This window comes from Mesocricetus auratus, unplaced genomic scaffold (genome assembly GCF_017639785.1).
Source record: "Mesocricetus auratus isolate SY011 unplaced genomic scaffold, BCM_Maur_2.0 Super-Scaffold_100676, whole genome shotgun sequence".
In the NCBI taxonomy this organism is placed as follows: Eukaryota; Metazoa; Chordata; class Mammalia; order Rodentia; family Cricetidae; genus Mesocricetus; species Mesocricetus auratus.
Window position 1 is genome coordinate 44,077,055 of NW_024429266.1, and position 17,538 is coordinate 44,094,592.

The following is a 17,538-nucleotide window of genomic DNA, read 5'->3' on the forward strand; positions in this document are numbered from 1 at the left end:
GGGTTAAACCAGCCCAGTCTTAATCCCTTTGGTCATCAGTCCTCCCTCTCTGTTACTGGCTTTCTTGAGTTCAGCTCAGTGCTTAGCCATGGGAGTCTGCCTCTGCTTCCATCAGCCACTGGATGAAGGTTCTGTTTCCCAGACTCTCTGGCCATGGGATTGTAGGCTGGCACTCCCCAGATCTATGTCTAAAATCCATATATGAGAGAGTACATGCCATGATTCTCTTTTTGTGACTGGGTTACCTCACTCAGGATGGTTTCTTCTAGTGCCATCCATTTGCCTGCAAATCTCAGGATTCCATTGTTTTTTTCTGCTGAATAGTACTCCATTGTATAAATGTACTACTTTTTAACTCAACTGTCCTAGAAGTAACTACATAGTCCAGACTGGCACATCCTGCATTGAAATTATAAGTATGGATCACAACATCTGGTTAGAACTGTGTAAGGCTTTAATCAGAGTCAAAAGATGATTAGAGATGTAACTAAGAAATAACAATCACCTTTCTAAAATGTATCTTTCAAAATGGGATATTTATTAGTAGACTGAAAGAAAGTAAAATGTATCTAAAAAGCACTGAAATATAATTGGACCAAGAACATTAAAGTGCAGAAAGGAAACTTGCTCACTCTAAAGTTGTCCTCAAGTTCAGCGTTTATCATGCAAGTTGGCAAGTTGAATTTGATAATCCAATTACACCAAGTTACAGCTTACCCTCGGACTTTAAAGTGTTTTTTTTTTTTGACAAGCGTTTTTTTGTTGTTGTTGTTGTTTTTTGTTTTGTTAAGTCATCTTAAGAAAACAGTAAGGTATTAATGCCCTTCTCTCCTTTACTGGTGATGAAATAAATGATGAATTTAAGTGATTTGCTCAAGCTTTCAAGTCACCAAACTCTAATACAAATTTAGAGTTTTAATTAACATACTATCAGCTACTTCCATATTGTCAAAACTTGAGTGTACTGGATTTTCAAAACAGATCACAGTAGAATCAGATCCAATCAAATCAACTTTCCTTGGTTGAGGTTCAATAATACAATTACTTGACATCAATGATATTTTAGCATTGCTTGAATTTTCAGTAAATTTGTTTCACTAATAAAAAAATCACCCAAAGTTTTTTGTAATTTATATTAATTGTATATGTTTGTTTTTCAGAATTTGACATTAGTTGCGTTTGTTTTCATGCTCTTCATGATAATCTTCAAGAAAAATTATAATACCGATCTTGTTGCTTGTCACTGTAAAAGTCTTTTTTTCCACGAAAAATGTCCTACAGTTCATAGTGTTAGTAAATTCCTAATGAAAACTGATTTCACTCTAGTCTGGTATTTTCTCTTTTGCTTCATAATGAATGACTTTATCATTATTCAACACAGGTATTTACTTCAAAGTTCTCTTTTATCAAGGTTAGGTAAATTACAGAAAGAAAACATTTCCAAACACCTAAAGTCAGTCAGGCCAGATAAGGTCATACAGCAAGGAAAGAACATAACATATCCAAGCCAGAAAGATTACCTCTATATTAATTATTTATTTAAAACAAAAACTGTGTTATTCTTAAGCCATTTTTGTTAGGAACTAGGTTTAATAACTTGGGGTGTGGCATAGCTGAAATAGAAAAGGGGGTCAATGAAGTAGCTAAAGCACATAAGAAACCTGGCAGCTGACTGACTTCCCGACTAGTAAGTAGAGACACTGCTACCAGTTGAACCTGCAAAAAGCATGGGAGGAAATGACTTCTGTGTAAGGACACACATTTCTTAGAAATTGGGTGAGGTTTGTTATAACAGTTAAGTGTGTTTATGATAGAAGATAAGGCAAAAAGGTCACTTGTGAAAGAAGGAAAAACACGGGTACAGTGAACATGCCAGAAATGTGTTGCTACACTGTATTGCGAAGGAACATTTAAGTGTACTATATGTAAGAATTTCTTTTCACCAAAACTACACTTTTCAACTCTTATGTAGAGACAACTTACAGTTCTAGTGACATCTAAAGATCATCAGATTCCAAAGGAGCAATGACATCCCATATTTTATTAGTGTAGAATGTTGAAGTGTTGACAACAAAACAAAACAACAACAAAAAATAAACATATGCTTTAACTTTATGAAACAAGAAATTCCATTGTTTTCTTCCCATTGGAGATGATCTATACACCGCATTAGTTCAAACCTTCTGAATGTATAGGAAATTGAGTTACCAAGGGTGAATATTACTCAAATATATCCTATTAAAATGATACATTCCAGGACATCTGTACCCCTCCAAAATTATTCATGACAAATAATGTCTCTTTGAACCACTGGATAATAAGGTAATTACTAGAAACTCTTGAAGAAATGAGTAATGTGTGAAGTGTTATTGTCTTAACCACAACTGTTATGAGAGACATGTCTGAAAGTGCAGTATATTTCTTGACTGTGGTATTATTTTAAATAAAATAATTCAGGAAATAGGAGAAATTATTGCCTAAACTTAACAGACAGACAATAATGGGTATTGCTTAATTTATTTCTCTTAAAACAATTGGTTTTCTGTAAGCATAGATTGCCACCAAATATTTAAACACAAGTTTGAAGGTAACAGTCATACGGAATTTATATTTGTGAATTTTATTTCACAATAAGTACTTTAATAGGGTATTTAACTGAGAAAAAAAATGGTTTCATTTTCCTATAAAAAACATCAAGAAAAATCAATAATCCTAAGAATTTTCAATAACCCACAGATCTTTTTGGTGTTCCTCTCTGCACTATCTTTATCTGTGTGTACTAATAGTACAAAATAAGTTAATGTGAAAATGCAGTAATGTGAATTCTTTTCTAATATATTCAAATGCTTATCTATATTACTATAATGGAAAAAATACTTTAATTTTTCAACTAACACATGCACCTTAGTAGACATTGAATTTTAGTGTAAAATAAGTAGGGAGAACAATACTGAAGGTAACAGGAGAGTACAGTAAGTTTATAAATCACAAAAATTCTAAAGAAAAAAATAGAAACTGTGATGTAGATTTTACTACTATTCTCATTCAGAAATCATATTATGACTCACTGAGGCTAGCACTCATCTGAAAAACAGAGAGAGCAGTATTTCCAGTTGGAGTTTACAGTTACATTCCTTCTGTGTAGAAATAAATGGGCAGTTCTAGAAATAAGAACTGTACCATTTTTTCTTTGAGTATTAAATATTGTGACTTCTTTAGATAAAACAAAATTCCTTATGAGATAAGGTATGTTATTTGACAACATCTTTTACTTGAAATACTAAGTTATAAATTGAAAATATTGAATATAAAATGTTTAATGAGAGGCTAGACGGTGGTGGCACACGCCTTTAATCCCAGCACTCAGGAGGCAGAGGCAGGCCGATCTCTGTGAGTTTGAGACCAGCCTGCTCTACAAGAGCTAGTTTCAGGACAGCTTCCAAAGTCACAAAGTAATCCTGTCTTGACAAACACACACACACACACACACATGTTTAATGAGTAAATACTTACCTTAATACAATTTTCTGTCACCATACAAAATTATCTAAATAATCTCTTCCACATAATATAACAAAAATATAGAAACATATATTCTATTCAGTAGGAAACCATACCAACCAAGTAGACCCTGAGATTTAGTAGGTTGAGAGGCTAGCTGAGGATGAGGTGAGATAACTGAACCCTCATTGTACAGGGCCACCTGCTGGAACTTTTTGTGACTAGTTGGAGTATTCATTGAGCACACAGTATGTCCATAAGCATATCCTCTATCTGGGACCTAGAGCAACAGTCAGCACATACATTAATTTTCAGGGAGTCTGAAATCATACCCATTATTGTCAGATCATCAGGCAATTACAAGTCATCATACATCTAGCAAACTAGCTTTTCTGTAAGGTTTAATCTGGGTGCTGCTGAAGGTCCTCAGTAGAATCAATACTGTTTAATGTAGATTTAATGTTCATTGTGATTTTCATATTGTACTGTTGAAAGAAATCCTCCACAAGTAACCTCAATTAGTTTCTTCAGAAGAAATCCACAGTGGTATGCTATAATGAAAATATTTAAGCTTTTATTCTATTACTTATTAATTAAACTAAATACCTAAGATATCCTTTGTAATTATATTGGAAAAAGTTATTTCAAGTAAAGTCATGAATTATGACATGTTAAATCGTATGTTGAAGTTATTGACATTAATGTCACTATACATGCCATTTCACACAAGGAAAGACTTTGGAATTTAAAATCCAAATTACACTATTTACCACTATAGAATCAGAAAAAAGGGATACCTGGGGTCTTCTGAGAGCAACAAAATCAGATTTATCCTCATTAGCAGGTGTTTTATATAGAAAGCCAGAATTAAACATACATTTGCTTAAGTACCTTTAAATCTTGAAAAGATTTAATTAATTAATTTATTTATTCATTCATTTCTTTGTTTATTTATTCATTCATTTTTTAATACCATGCTTGATTTAAAGCCAGGACCTCATACACGCTAGCACACATTCTACTACCTAAGTGAAAACTCAAAAATCAGATGTCTTGCTGGTATAAAATTTAAAATTTTAAATTATACAAGCTTTAAAAGTTATCTTTTCTATTTTTATGTTAATAGAACAGTGGATATACAAAACATTTTAAGGACCAAAATTGAAAACATAGTTTTATAAAAATTCTATAAATCTTGTCCTTTTAAAGTTCATGATATGTTTATAGATGTAATGTTAAAATGAGTGCCACAGACCACAGGAATGCAGACAATTTTGAAAAATTATAACTTTCTTTGTCAAAATTTCAGAATACATTTAAATAGTAACATGAGGGAGTCTGAGTTAACATTTCCTTCTCAAGTTGAAGCCTCATTACAGACTTTTTCCATCATTGTGTAATATTAAGTATACTCTTAGTTACTTGAAACAAAATTCTAAAAATAGCATCTGTGGTGGTTTGTATAGGAATGGCTCCCAAAGACTCATGCTTTTAAATGCTTGACCCACAGAGAGTGGCACTAAGAGGAGGCATAGTCTTGCTGGAGTAAATGTGGCCTCGTTGGAGGAAGTGTGTCACTGTGGAGGCAGGCTTTGAGTCTGCACGTATGCCACCATGCTTATAATGAACTAACACTCTCAAACTATAAAGCTAGCACCAATTAAATGTTTTCCTTTACAGGAGTTGGTATGGTCATAGTGTCTCTTCACAGCAGTAGAAACCCAAACTAAGACAACATCGCTGAATTTTTATTATGAACTAATATATTAGAAAATCCTAAATATCATTTTAGTATTTTTCATTTATTAAGTTGTGATTACGTCTTACCAATGATTCTCTTTTCTTTGATTGTTCTGTTGTTAGGTTTCTTTTAGTCTGTATAAGTCAAAACATTAGTCTCATCAATGCAACCTAGTTAATATTCCCATAATTACCTTTCAAAAAGACAATGATCCTGAATTTTGGGAGACACACATTTTAGTTTCAAAATCCATCATTTGTTTAAAGGAATAGTCTCAGATATCTGCTGTATTTTATATAAAATTGTACAGGATCTAGAGAGATGCTTAGTGGTTAAGAGAAATTGTTGCTCAGGCAGAAGACTAATGTTCAGTTCCCAGCACTCCCATGGTGGCTCCCAACTACCTGTAACTCCAGTTTCTGGGGGTTGAATAACCTCTTCTGACCTTCACTTGTGGTACACATACATAGGTGTAAGCACACAAACAAAAGCTAAAAAAATATTTTAAAAATACAACATTAAATTTACAATATTAGAGCCATTAAGACAATTTTCCTCGAGACCATATTTAAAATTTTTTGACATAGATGCAATTCTGTAACTTTTAGTTGGTATGTTAACATCTGCCTGAAGTACATCCGAGATGGAAATATTTTTTGAGTATGAGGAGAGTATTCTCTATCATGGAGAAGGACCCCAATAAGCTAGAAAAAGCTTTCCCTTGAAGGTTTCATAAGTGAGACACTGTCAGATCTTAGCAAAAAGTGGTATGAAGAGTAAAGCGTTAATAACGTTAACTCTTTCTCAGGTGTACCATTGTCGGGTTCCAGAGAGAAAGCCCAGTGGTGTTTATATATGTATATGTTTTTATTTAAATTAGAAACATGAATGCTTCACATGTCAATCCCAGCTCCCTCTCCCACCCCTCCTCCCTTGTCCCTCCAACAGCCCTCCCAAGCCCCCACCCAATCCCCACACCATTCCCCAGGGAGGGTGAGGCCCTCCATGGGGGATCTCCAGAGTCCATCATTTCATCCAGGGCAGGACCTCAGCCTTCCCCATTTGTCCAGGCTGAGAGAGCATCCCTCCATGTGGGTAGTAGATCAGTGTTTCCCAGTAGTGTTTTTAAGTTTTTCTGTAATGTAACCACTGTTACCTCTGTCTCTCTATCACAAACCAGGAATCTAGCATGGCTTTTATGTTTGTTTTGCTTTGTTTTTCTAATGACTTGAATTTACTGGTGTCATCAAATCTCTCTCTCTCTCTCTCTCTCTCTCTCTCTCTCTCTCTCTCTCTCTCTCTCTCTCTCTGCCTTCTCTCCTTCTCTTTCTCTAAGATTTTTATTTTTTATTTCATTTTACATTCCAACCACTGTTCTCCCTTCCACCCTTCCTCCCACCCCCTTGCCTCCTTGCACCTGCCTCAACTCCCCTTTACCCCAGTCCCAGTCCACTCCTCCTCACTGGTACGGGCTTCTGTGAGGAGTCAACATAGTCTGGGGTGGGGCAAGAACAGGCCCCTCTCCTATGCATTAAGACTGATCATGACATCCCACCACAGGGAATGGGTTCCAAGAAGCTATCTCACATACCAGGATTATATCGTGGTCCTCCTGTCTCTGAGCATGGCATCTCACCCTAAGGTATGGGCTCCAACAAGTTAGCTCATATACCAGGTTTGTATCATGGTCCTACTGCCAGGGGCCCTTCTGATAATTCAAGCTTCACAATTGTCTCCCACATATGGACGCCTAGCTTGATCCCCCAGAGTAAAGTAACACTGCCTCAGAAAGACAAACACACGATGTATTCACTCATTAGTGGATATTAGAAGTAAATCAAAGGATAACCAGACTAAAGTCCACAGCTCCAGAGAAGCTAGATAGCAAGGAGGACACTAAGAGTGACACATGGGTCACCCTGAGAAGAGAAATTAGATGATATCTACAGGGAAATATGGAGCCATGGGATGGTGTTAAGGAGAAGGGGAGGAGGAATGAGAACAGCAGGGAAAGAGATGGTCTAGGTGTGGGAGGGATGCAGTGGAAGAGCAATGAAAAAGACATCTTAATAGAGGGAGCCACTGTGGACTTAGAGAGAAACCTGGTGGTAACTCCCAAGAATCCACAAAGAGGATCTCAACTAAGACTCCTAGAAATAGTAGAGAGGATAGCTGATCTGACCTACCCCTGTAATCAGATTGATGAATACCCCAAATGTCATTAAAGAGCCCTCTTCCAGTAATTGATGTAACCAGATGCAGAAATCCACATCCAAAACACAAGCTGAGTGCCTGAAATCCAGGCAAAGAGAGGGAGGAGGGAACAAGTGAGTTAGGGAGGTCATGATCATGATGGAGACACCTGAACCAAGCTTGTGGAAACTCATTAACTCCAGACCTACAACTGTGGAGACTCCATCAATTCTCTTTATTACTATTTTTTGAGTTAAGTTTGTATGTATGTGTAGCAGTAAAGAAGGAGGGGATTTTCAAACCAAATTGTCATGAATTCATGAGTGGATAAAATAATTGCAATATCTATATGTCAAGCTATTGAATGTACAACAGGAATAAGGACTGGGATTTATGAGAGAAAAAAGGGCAGGAAAAATATAAATATATTCTGTGCAATTACATTTGTACAAAAGCATTAAAAATTCAAAATGCAATTACTAAATGAAATATCTGTGGATTCTATGGGCAGAGGAAGAATAATAGAGCAATTATGCAAGACTTCAAGAGAAAATCTCCAGGTGTGTGGAATTCCTGAACACATGGCACTGCTGTTCCATTAGGAGTGTGGCTATGCTCATCCCATCCAATCTTCTCAAATTGTATACTTCAAATATTGTGTGATAGTTTTGGCTTGATAAAACACTGACATACATGAATAAATTATATTGTTCCCTTTGTCTGTCATCGAGTTTTATTACTTGGTCTGGATTGACTTATGTTTCTCATGGCAATGCTTGCCAAGAACACTTTTATCAAAATCATGCTCACACAGTATGTGCTATACAAAAATCTGACTTAGTTGCATGTTTAGGTTTGACTAATGCATAATTTGCAATGAAAATATGCTAAAACTAATTCTTCTATAGATTAAATCATTCTTATTAGTGTGTTTTATAGTATTTGTTTTAGAAGCAATTACATATTCTTGCAATAAATGGCACATAAACTCCACAAATAAACTAGAAAAAATAGATCAATATATTCAGCCATAGAGCTCACTAAATTTGTTAAATCAAAAGGAGGCTCAAAATAATTTTGGTATCAAACATGCAGTGAAAATCTTCAGTAATTTCTACTGCTTAATTTCAGGCTTTCATTATTCATGAAAAGTGAATATTTCCATGATATCAATAACAAGAATTCGATTCTGTGAGAAAGGTGACCTGTTCAATTTTGCTTGGATGCAACTCATCAGTAAGTAGTAGTAAGCATAGGGATTTTCTTTACTTTCTTGTCAACTTGTTGATGAATAATGCACACAGGGATGAATCACTTCTACAAATCAAGGAGCGAGCTCTGTGAATTATTGACAGTTGCATATGTTTTCCATTATAGATTACCCAGGTTATATTAAAATAATGTTTCAATATATTAATTTTAATCTATTAATATAATTAATAGACTTATAATAAGTAACATCATTTTATGTACAATATCATTTGATTAAAACATGAAATAAATTTCAAAGAATCGCATGATCCAAAACAAGGCAGAGATTTGTAAAATATTGATGAGAGATCATGTACTATAAAAAATAAATTTCTTATCATACATTTTCATTGTTCAAAATGGAAAGTCAATACCCTAGATTGTAGAAGTATTAGTGTATAGATGAGGAACGTAAAAGTAGGCAGAATTATTTAACTTCCAAATTGGGATTATCTTATTTCCATTTGAAGAGAAAGAAAAGCAGCCAGTGCAGAACTCTACAAAAATCTGAATGCCTATACATAACTTAATTACTCAAAAGTAACACGCAAATAAGGTGTTAGAAGAAATCTGGGTGTCCTGGAGGATATGTCAGCGTGCATCAGCAGAAGATGCAAGTTCAAATTTATCCCTTATTTTAGTCATATTCAGAAGTAAATAAAACATAGATAGTGGATGTAATGCAATGCTCTCAGTGGAGTCTGTTCAGCCGATCACAATCAGCAACCACATTACTAAATATACAAGCATCGGCAATAAATTTAAACATTATAATTAAAATATCTCTTATGTATTCAAACAAGAGAAGGTTTGGAAGCTACATGTGCTTAAAGGAATAATTGAATTTCAGAGATAAGAGTTTTGTATTTTAAAATTTCAAACTAAAGGACATCAAACCTCTTCCAAAATTGCTATTTACCTGGTTTTGTATTTGCTATACCTGTTTTTGTTCATAGTCTTCCATTTTAAGATCAATGACAAAAAAATGATTACATTTCACATGTCTTCAAATGAGCAGAATTGTAAAAATTATGTTGTATTACAGTGACCAAAAGGAAATTCCAGAGAGACTTATAAATGGGTAGGGCCTATGGGGTTCTTCTTCATATTGCTTTAAATAACTTATTAATATAGACAATCTTAAAAGCAGCAGAAAAATCAGTTAGTGCCTTAGAAAGGTAATGTGATAAAGTAACTATTTTAGCTAAAAGAGAAAATTAATGTGTGGTTGCATAATATGTAAACCATAGCAACTGAATAGGAGTTGTCAAAGTATAAATGAGAAAGAGGGTAAAGGTTACAGGGTTAAAACCTTGTGCTCTTCTCAGGCAACAGAGTAAGAGTAATTTTTGTTGATGCATGAATTCAGTCACCCTGAGATGTGGTGAGGCCAAAGATTCTTGAAATATTTAAGTATTGAGTTGGCGATCACTTGACGGTAACTGAGAGCTGATGTAGGCAACATAAATTAAAGATAATTCCTGAGTAATGCTGTTACTAAATCTTTAAATTCATTAAGTACATCTTAAAGGTACCCCTCACTCTGAAATAATTGCAAAAATGCAGAGAGAGTTCTTTTAATTGTTGAATTTATCAAAAAATTACAAGCATTGGTCAGTCTTTGAAAGATTGCATATTGTGCTGATATATTTTAATACATGGCAAACGAGTGTTTATTTAAATCGAATTTTCTAGCATGTTTTGAGACAATTGCTGTGTGTCTGTCTTTAAGATAAGATAACACACAGTTACAGAGTGGAGAGCTGTTGATACTTTTTAAGCTGCTGCTAATTTCAGGCTGACAGGAGAGGTAGTTTAATTAGTGAACTGTTAATATCTATTGAAGCGAACAACCAGGGAAATCTCTGCTAGAGAAAGGACATGTTAAGTCCCTGGTCAGGCCATTCTCTTTGTCTCTTGAAACTTGTTTTAAAAATGAAAAAGAAAATAACTGTTCTCACAAATGTGGAATAAAAAGTGAGATTACAAAGAAGAGTGAATTCAGACTCACAAAATTCAATATATTTTAGAATACTTCCTAGTTCAAAAAATACAAACCAATATCATAAAAGCCCCAGCCCAGTGAGGGTCAAAGTTAAAACTTGCAATTTGTGCTATTTTACTTGGAAAAAAGCACCTACTGGATGTGGAAATCAAGATTAAAGGTTAAATGTCACCAGACACAGCAACTAATCAACTTATTTATGTATTTATTTACTGCTGAAGTTGTAATTGTTGCATCCCATTCTGTGAAAAACCACAGTTTTTAAGTTTTCATTTCCACAGCAAGAAAATATGAAGACAACGTAAAAGTAAAAATTTTTACACTTAAATAATTATTCAAAAATTCATATTCTTAGATATAATAATGGAATTATTTGCAATTTAAAATCTGAATCTTATGAAATTGAATTAATAAATTGATTCCTAAATGTAATTATTCTGACATTGCCAAAGGATGTTGAAGGTATGAATTTCTAGATGGATTCAAATTCTGAATTAGGATTTAATAACAAAATTTAAAGTCAATCACATGGTTTAATCTCAGTGATAGATATGCTGAATAAATGTGCTCATTAACTATGTGTACTTATGTGTAAGATTCTGCCCAAAACACTCTTAATTTATCACTGCACTGTGCAGTGTGGTGTAAACTGCTGAAATAATTCTCAGAAATTCAGCCAATAGGACAAATAGTTTCCATTATATGAGAACCTATAAAAACAGAACCTTCATCCAGCAACTGATGAAAACAGAGGCAGATACCCTCAGACAAACACTGAACTGAACTCCTGGAATCCAGTGTCAGAAAGAGAGAACTGAAGGGCAAAGGAGTTAAGACTGGGCTGGTTTAACCCACAGAAACAGTTGACCTGAACAAGGGGGAGCTCTTGGACTCCAGACTGATGGCTGTGTGGAACACATGGGACTGACCCAGAGCCCCTGAATGTGGGTGTCATTGAGGAGGCATAGGTAATCTATGGGGCCTTGGGTAGTATTTATCCCTGGCATACAAATAGAATTTGAGTGTCCATGCTACAATATGGGAGGCTTTCTCAGTCAAGACTCTTGGGGGAGGGCTTAGGCCCTGCCCTGGTTGAAATGACAGACACTGGAGATCCACTATGGAGGGCTTCACCCTCCCTGGGGATAGGAGTAGAGATTGGGTAGGGGACTGGGGAACCTGGTGGAGAGGGCAGGGGAGGAGGGGAGGGAGAGGGGGCTGGGATTGATATGTGAAACAGGATTGTTTCTAACATAAATGAAAAAAAAATAATTTTTTAATAATCACACAATAAAAAAAGACCTGGAGTTTACAAAGAAACGTTGTAAGCAAACACACAGGAAGACAGAAGTGTATAAAAACTCTTACATGTTACTATGAAGGAGGTATTTCTAAAAACACATGTGGAAGACAAGCGAGAACATATATAAAGCCCTGAATTTGACATTAGCTTAAATGCTTGTCTGCACATTCCCATGTGTTCCATTTTGCTTTACTGATATTATAATTGAGAAGATATGTAAAGATCAACTGAATATTTAATTTAACAAATGAGGTTACAAAAGCCTAACAAAAATGAGGATGCTAAGGTCTCAGTCACCCATATTAGATTAATTTTATCACCTGTATTAATTATTTCATAGGATATTTTTAAATGATTATATCAAGTTTTAACATTCAAAAGACATTTAATCAAGAGTATCCATGATTTTTACTTTAATGTGTATAAAAACTTACAGAAGCTCTTGAATAAATAATATGTTTATAATCCATGATTTTTTGAGATTAACCTTTACCTCGCCTACCTTCTCCATAAATAGTACTTTTATATATTATACATGTTATGTAGAAAATCATTCCCAAATTTTGAGTCTGTAAGCAAGTACAGTTTGTTTTAGATCACTGATAGCAGTGTAATTTATTATTCTAAAATTTTTTTTCTACTGAGTTAAATTTAACAAATATTTCCCAAAGAAAAAAAGAAATTAAATCAATGGATTTTTTTCAAATATCAAGATATTGAATTCCCAAAATATAATTCCTGGAGACTATTTTAGTTTTCTGTAAATGTGACAACATTTTTGTTTAAAACCAATTCATTAAATATGAGTTCATATAACATATGGATTCTTTTGTATTGTGACATTTTAATCCTGCTTTGTATTCCATCAATTAAAAGTTTTAGTAAAATAATCACATGTACAATACATGATTTATAAACAAGTAGCAATTAACAAAGTTTTACTTATATGTAAAAATGGATTTATAATTGAAAGATGTAATAGGACAAATTCATATGAAAATGAGCATTTCCATATACTCTATGAAAGCCTAAACATCATCAATTGTATATATTAAATCTGGAGACAGTTCAAAAGAATAATTAATTCACTTTGAAATCTATGGTATTGATATTAGAGCTTGTAATGTTCACTTGCAACATCTGCATTTTAATTACAAATTCTAATTATCAAACATCAACATCTGAGCATTGTCAACATTTTACCATGTAATTATAAATGTATGTTTCTACTAATTAAGACACAAATAAGTTCATTGCTATTTTATGTTTCAATGACAAACTTTTCTCCATTGTAACTGGTTTTGTTACTTCTTGTTCATTATTTTTAAGGTTTATTTATTTTTATTTTGCATATATTTGTATGAGCATTTCGCCTGTATTTTGCCTATGTGTTACATACCAGTGTGGTGCCCACAGAGGTCATAAAAGGTCATTAGATCCCTTGCACAGGAGTTATGGATGTTTGTGACCCATATATGAGTTTTGTGAATTGACTCTGGGTCCACTATAAAAGCTGTCAAAATTTTTATCCTCTGAGACATTTATTCACAAGCTCTTATTTTATCTTTAAATGTTCTACTCTTTCTTTCTATTTCAATAGCATATGTAAGTATAAATGATAGTTTACAACTCCAGTTTAACATGCAACTGAATAAGAGAAGCATCCAAATTCATATTCTACATGCTCCAGATCCTGAGCCATGGATGACTCCCAAAGTCATTCCTAAGAATCCCCCGTATCAGTTCTCATGCACTTTTGCTTACACTGCCAAATTTAGTGAATAACAAAATTAACAAACAGTTAAATTACAATATAATAATAAACAGCAATTGTTTTTACAGCTTAGTATGTCACAATATTGCAGAGGGAATATCTACCATTTTACTTTTGTGAAATTATAATTTTTGCATAGCAAAGGGAAGGTAGCTGTAGAGTGACTACACACTCAAAGGAGTACTGCCACAGAGACAGGGCTGCATGTCTTGTATGATGCCTCACTCCCCTGATTACAGTAACAGATCTGTGGTACTGTATATGTGCTTTTATCAAAGAAAATACAGACTGCTACCTTTTTCGTTGACCAAAGCTGCACTTTCTTGAAAGGGGAGCAAACAGTTGCATATTGCTCTTTGGGTATGAGACCAATGATCTTTAATAATCTCATCTTGCTCTAGTATTTGAAGTAAAAGAGAAGTTATGCCTCCAGAAAAAGAGATGAGATAAAGAAAGACAAGTAAAAGAGATTTGACCTAATTATGTTAACATGCTTAATATATTCTAAATTCAGAGCTAATGCCTTCCAGAAGATTTGGCAATATAATATGCCACATGAAGGAGTTTATGACGGTTATAAGCAATAGTAGATCTGGCTGATTACTTTAGGAAATCATATGGTCTTTAAAATGATAAACCAAGTAGATAATGTGGAATATATTAATTTTCCATCTGTCTTAAATATTCATAATTTCCATATCAGTATTTATGCAAATATATGAAAAAAGTTTAAATATTTATAGCTTATTTTCTCTGTTGAGAAAGGGGTTTTCTGTGTAGCTCTGACTATCCTAGATCTTGCTCTGTATACAAGGCTAGCTTCAAACTGAGAGATCTGACTGTTTCTGTTGCCTGAGAACTAGGATTAAAGACACATGCCATTACTACTTGACATCTAAAGCCTATTTTTGAAGATAAATAAAGCAGAAAACTAAGAACATCCCCAACAAAGTTCTTCTGGTGTCTAAGTCTAAAATTCCTACCCTTTCAAAAATGCAGTCAATTTCTACAAAATAAATTTTTGTATCTATGGCATTGTATGGGAAGGTAGATAGCAATCTCTGCTGGTTGGAAAAATCCAATACCTCTCCTCACCAACACTGAGGTACTCTAATAATAGGTTATGTTATTCATTTCACAGAATGATCAATGACCATTGCATTGTTAGAAAGGCACAAAAGCTTTTAAAATGTGATAACCTAGAACAGAAATAGTCTGATCTTAAGCCTTCATTTTTAAACCTACTTAGCACCTTATCATGCTATTCAAGCTACAAAGTAAAACACATGAGAAAGACTAATAAAAATAGTTTTAAAAGATCAAACAGTAAATGAGATATGCAGAGAATCTGAAAATGTTTTATTTCTTTCATACGTTTAAATGTTGTGACCCAAATACTGAGTTTGATTCAACTCAAAAACTGAAGAAACATATGGAACCAGTCTGCTATTCACACATAACTGGCTAATCGGCCGAGCCACCAAAGCACACACATAAGACACCTTCAGTATCCAGAGAGAAACAGACACTAGCACAACATAGACAAATGCTGTGGTGTCACCTGCCTGCTGCCTGATAGAAGTCTTACACGGTTTTAATCTTAGACATTCCCACAGTCTTAAAGTCAGGCATCTTTAGTAAGACTCTGAAAAGAGAATTCTTTTTTTTAATATACAAAACTGTGCTGTATCTAAGTATCATTTACTCATCTGTTAAGACATATTTACACATACAAACATTAATAGTCAATACACACTTTTAGCTTATTGACAAGGGAAAGCATTGGTCACCACAAAAATAATTTGAGTTTATCAGATTTTTTAAAAACTGGGAAAAATGGGAAGTACAATTATTTTTAGTTAATTTTTTATTTTTTTTTATTCTTAATCAAGCAAATATGTCCAAAAACACATGCCCAGTAATATCATGCCCTTTTTGTCTCTGAGAAATTTAGGCAGAAAATTCTCCATATTTGTCACTTTGTTTAAAAACTTAGAATATCATTTTTTTTTACTGCTTCTTAGACATGATAGCACTTTGCGTGGACTAAGGCTGTTTTTATTTTTTGCAAGTTCAGCAAATGAATGGAACTTGATAAGGATACTCAGTGTCTTCTGGGAATGTGGACTACAGATAAGATTTATAAATCTCTGGTAATGCTAAACTAAAAACTATGTACAGACCTGAAGCACAGTGCCCTCTGGTGCACATACTGCATAGAATAAAATATTTATATAACCTTATAGTCACAGACACAAACATAGTAAGTTAAGTTTTATTCTTCGTAAATACCAACTGGGAGTTGCCAAATATGCCTCAAAGAAACAACTCAAAGCAATAATTTATATAAACATTCTTATTGACAAAGATATATGTGATCTAATTCATTCAAGTGACTCCTGGAACAATAATCTCAATTTAATTTCTGGGCTGTGTGAGAATAAGCATGTTTTGATGATTTCAACATATGATTTCTTTTGTAGAATATGCTTAGACTTCAAGTTTTAAAAAATGATAAAGGTTAGCAGTCATACATGTCAAACCTCTTTGGGTTGCTTACTATCATACCCATCTGTCTGAAGTTTCTTTATAGTCATGAATTTGCTTTTTCTCCAAGCTTAAGAATATGCAATTGCATTCCTTCAATGGAGAATAAGTTGGCAAAACTTCTCAGTGACTAGTAGAAGGCCTCATTCCATTTAGACTAAATGAAGTGTGCCATCAACTGATACAGTTATAAAAGTAATTTTAAGCATGTGCATTCATAATTTAAAAACAGCCTTCAAAAACACTGGCATGTATTCTCAAAACTGAACGAGTTATACAGCCAGTTACCCATTTTTTCTAATAAGATGTCACATCTTCAAGAAATAATTTTAGATAGCAAGAAAACATCACTGTGAGATTTGGTTAATGAAAACCCTTCTGACACGTAAAGTACATGGGAGCAACCATTATTTACACAAAACCTCCAAGTACTATATCTGCAATTGCTTTTCCTTCATACCTGTATATCTTGTATCTTGTGCTAAATCCCTGTCGGCTTCTGTCCACAAAGTCTGTGTACTCCTGTGAGCGATGGAAGGGTCCCTTATCAGAGAGGAGCCAGTCGAAGGGGCTTGTGGCATGCTGATCAGAGACAGCAGCAACCGCTAAAACCCAGCAATGAAGACTCAGTACTATCCACTCCCATAGAGCCATCAGAGAGGACAATTCAGCACCAGCTCTGCGCCGCCATATCATGCTTCCACTGGGGACTTAGAACCTTCATCCTCTCAGCTTTCTCTCAACACCTAGACAGAATACACAGGCAATTAATTACCCTGTAAGAGACTTTCCATCAGCTAAGGTACAGAGCTCACAAACTTCTGATTTTAGTCTATTAAATGTTTTCAAATTAGATAATAGCAGGAGAGATCATGAAGCAACACAGAACTACTTCTTTTTATAGACCTACATATTTTTATACAGTGTCCAAATTTTCATTGCAATGGAAAATTAGTCATTATGTAGATTATAGGCCATATCATGACAATGCCATCCATTTGGTCATTCATTAAATAAATTGAATATTGATAAGCTTGAGCAAATAATTGTTTTTCTGCTTAAACTATTTGTAATCTTCTATGTGGTCAAAATAGCCACTTTCGTTCATTATATTATTGTGTAAAACTATATTAAATTTTATTATAAATAATTAATAACATTACAAATTTTAACAATAGGTATATTTGATAGTTTAAGATTACTTTGTAGTCTTTATGGAATAC

The 17,538-nt window shown here is 34.1% G+C and overlaps 1 protein-coding gene across 3 annotated transcripts in view; it reads right to left on the reverse strand.

Moving 5' to 3' along the window:
• Positions 1–17,538, reverse strand: part of Brinp3 (BMP/retinoic acid inducible neural specific 3) — a 367,648-nt gene that overhangs the window by 332,073 nt on the left and 18,037 nt on the right. For all 3 annotated transcript variants that reach the window (XM_005073465.4, XM_013115829.3, XM_040738278.1), the window contains exon 2: positions 16,776–17,061. In XM_005073465.4, coding sequence (XP_005073522.1) covers positions 16,776–17,011 — 236 coding nt within the window. In that variant the 5' untranslated portion in view covers positions 17,012–17,061. The remainder of the gene's footprint in view (positions 1–16,775; positions 17,062–17,538) is intronic.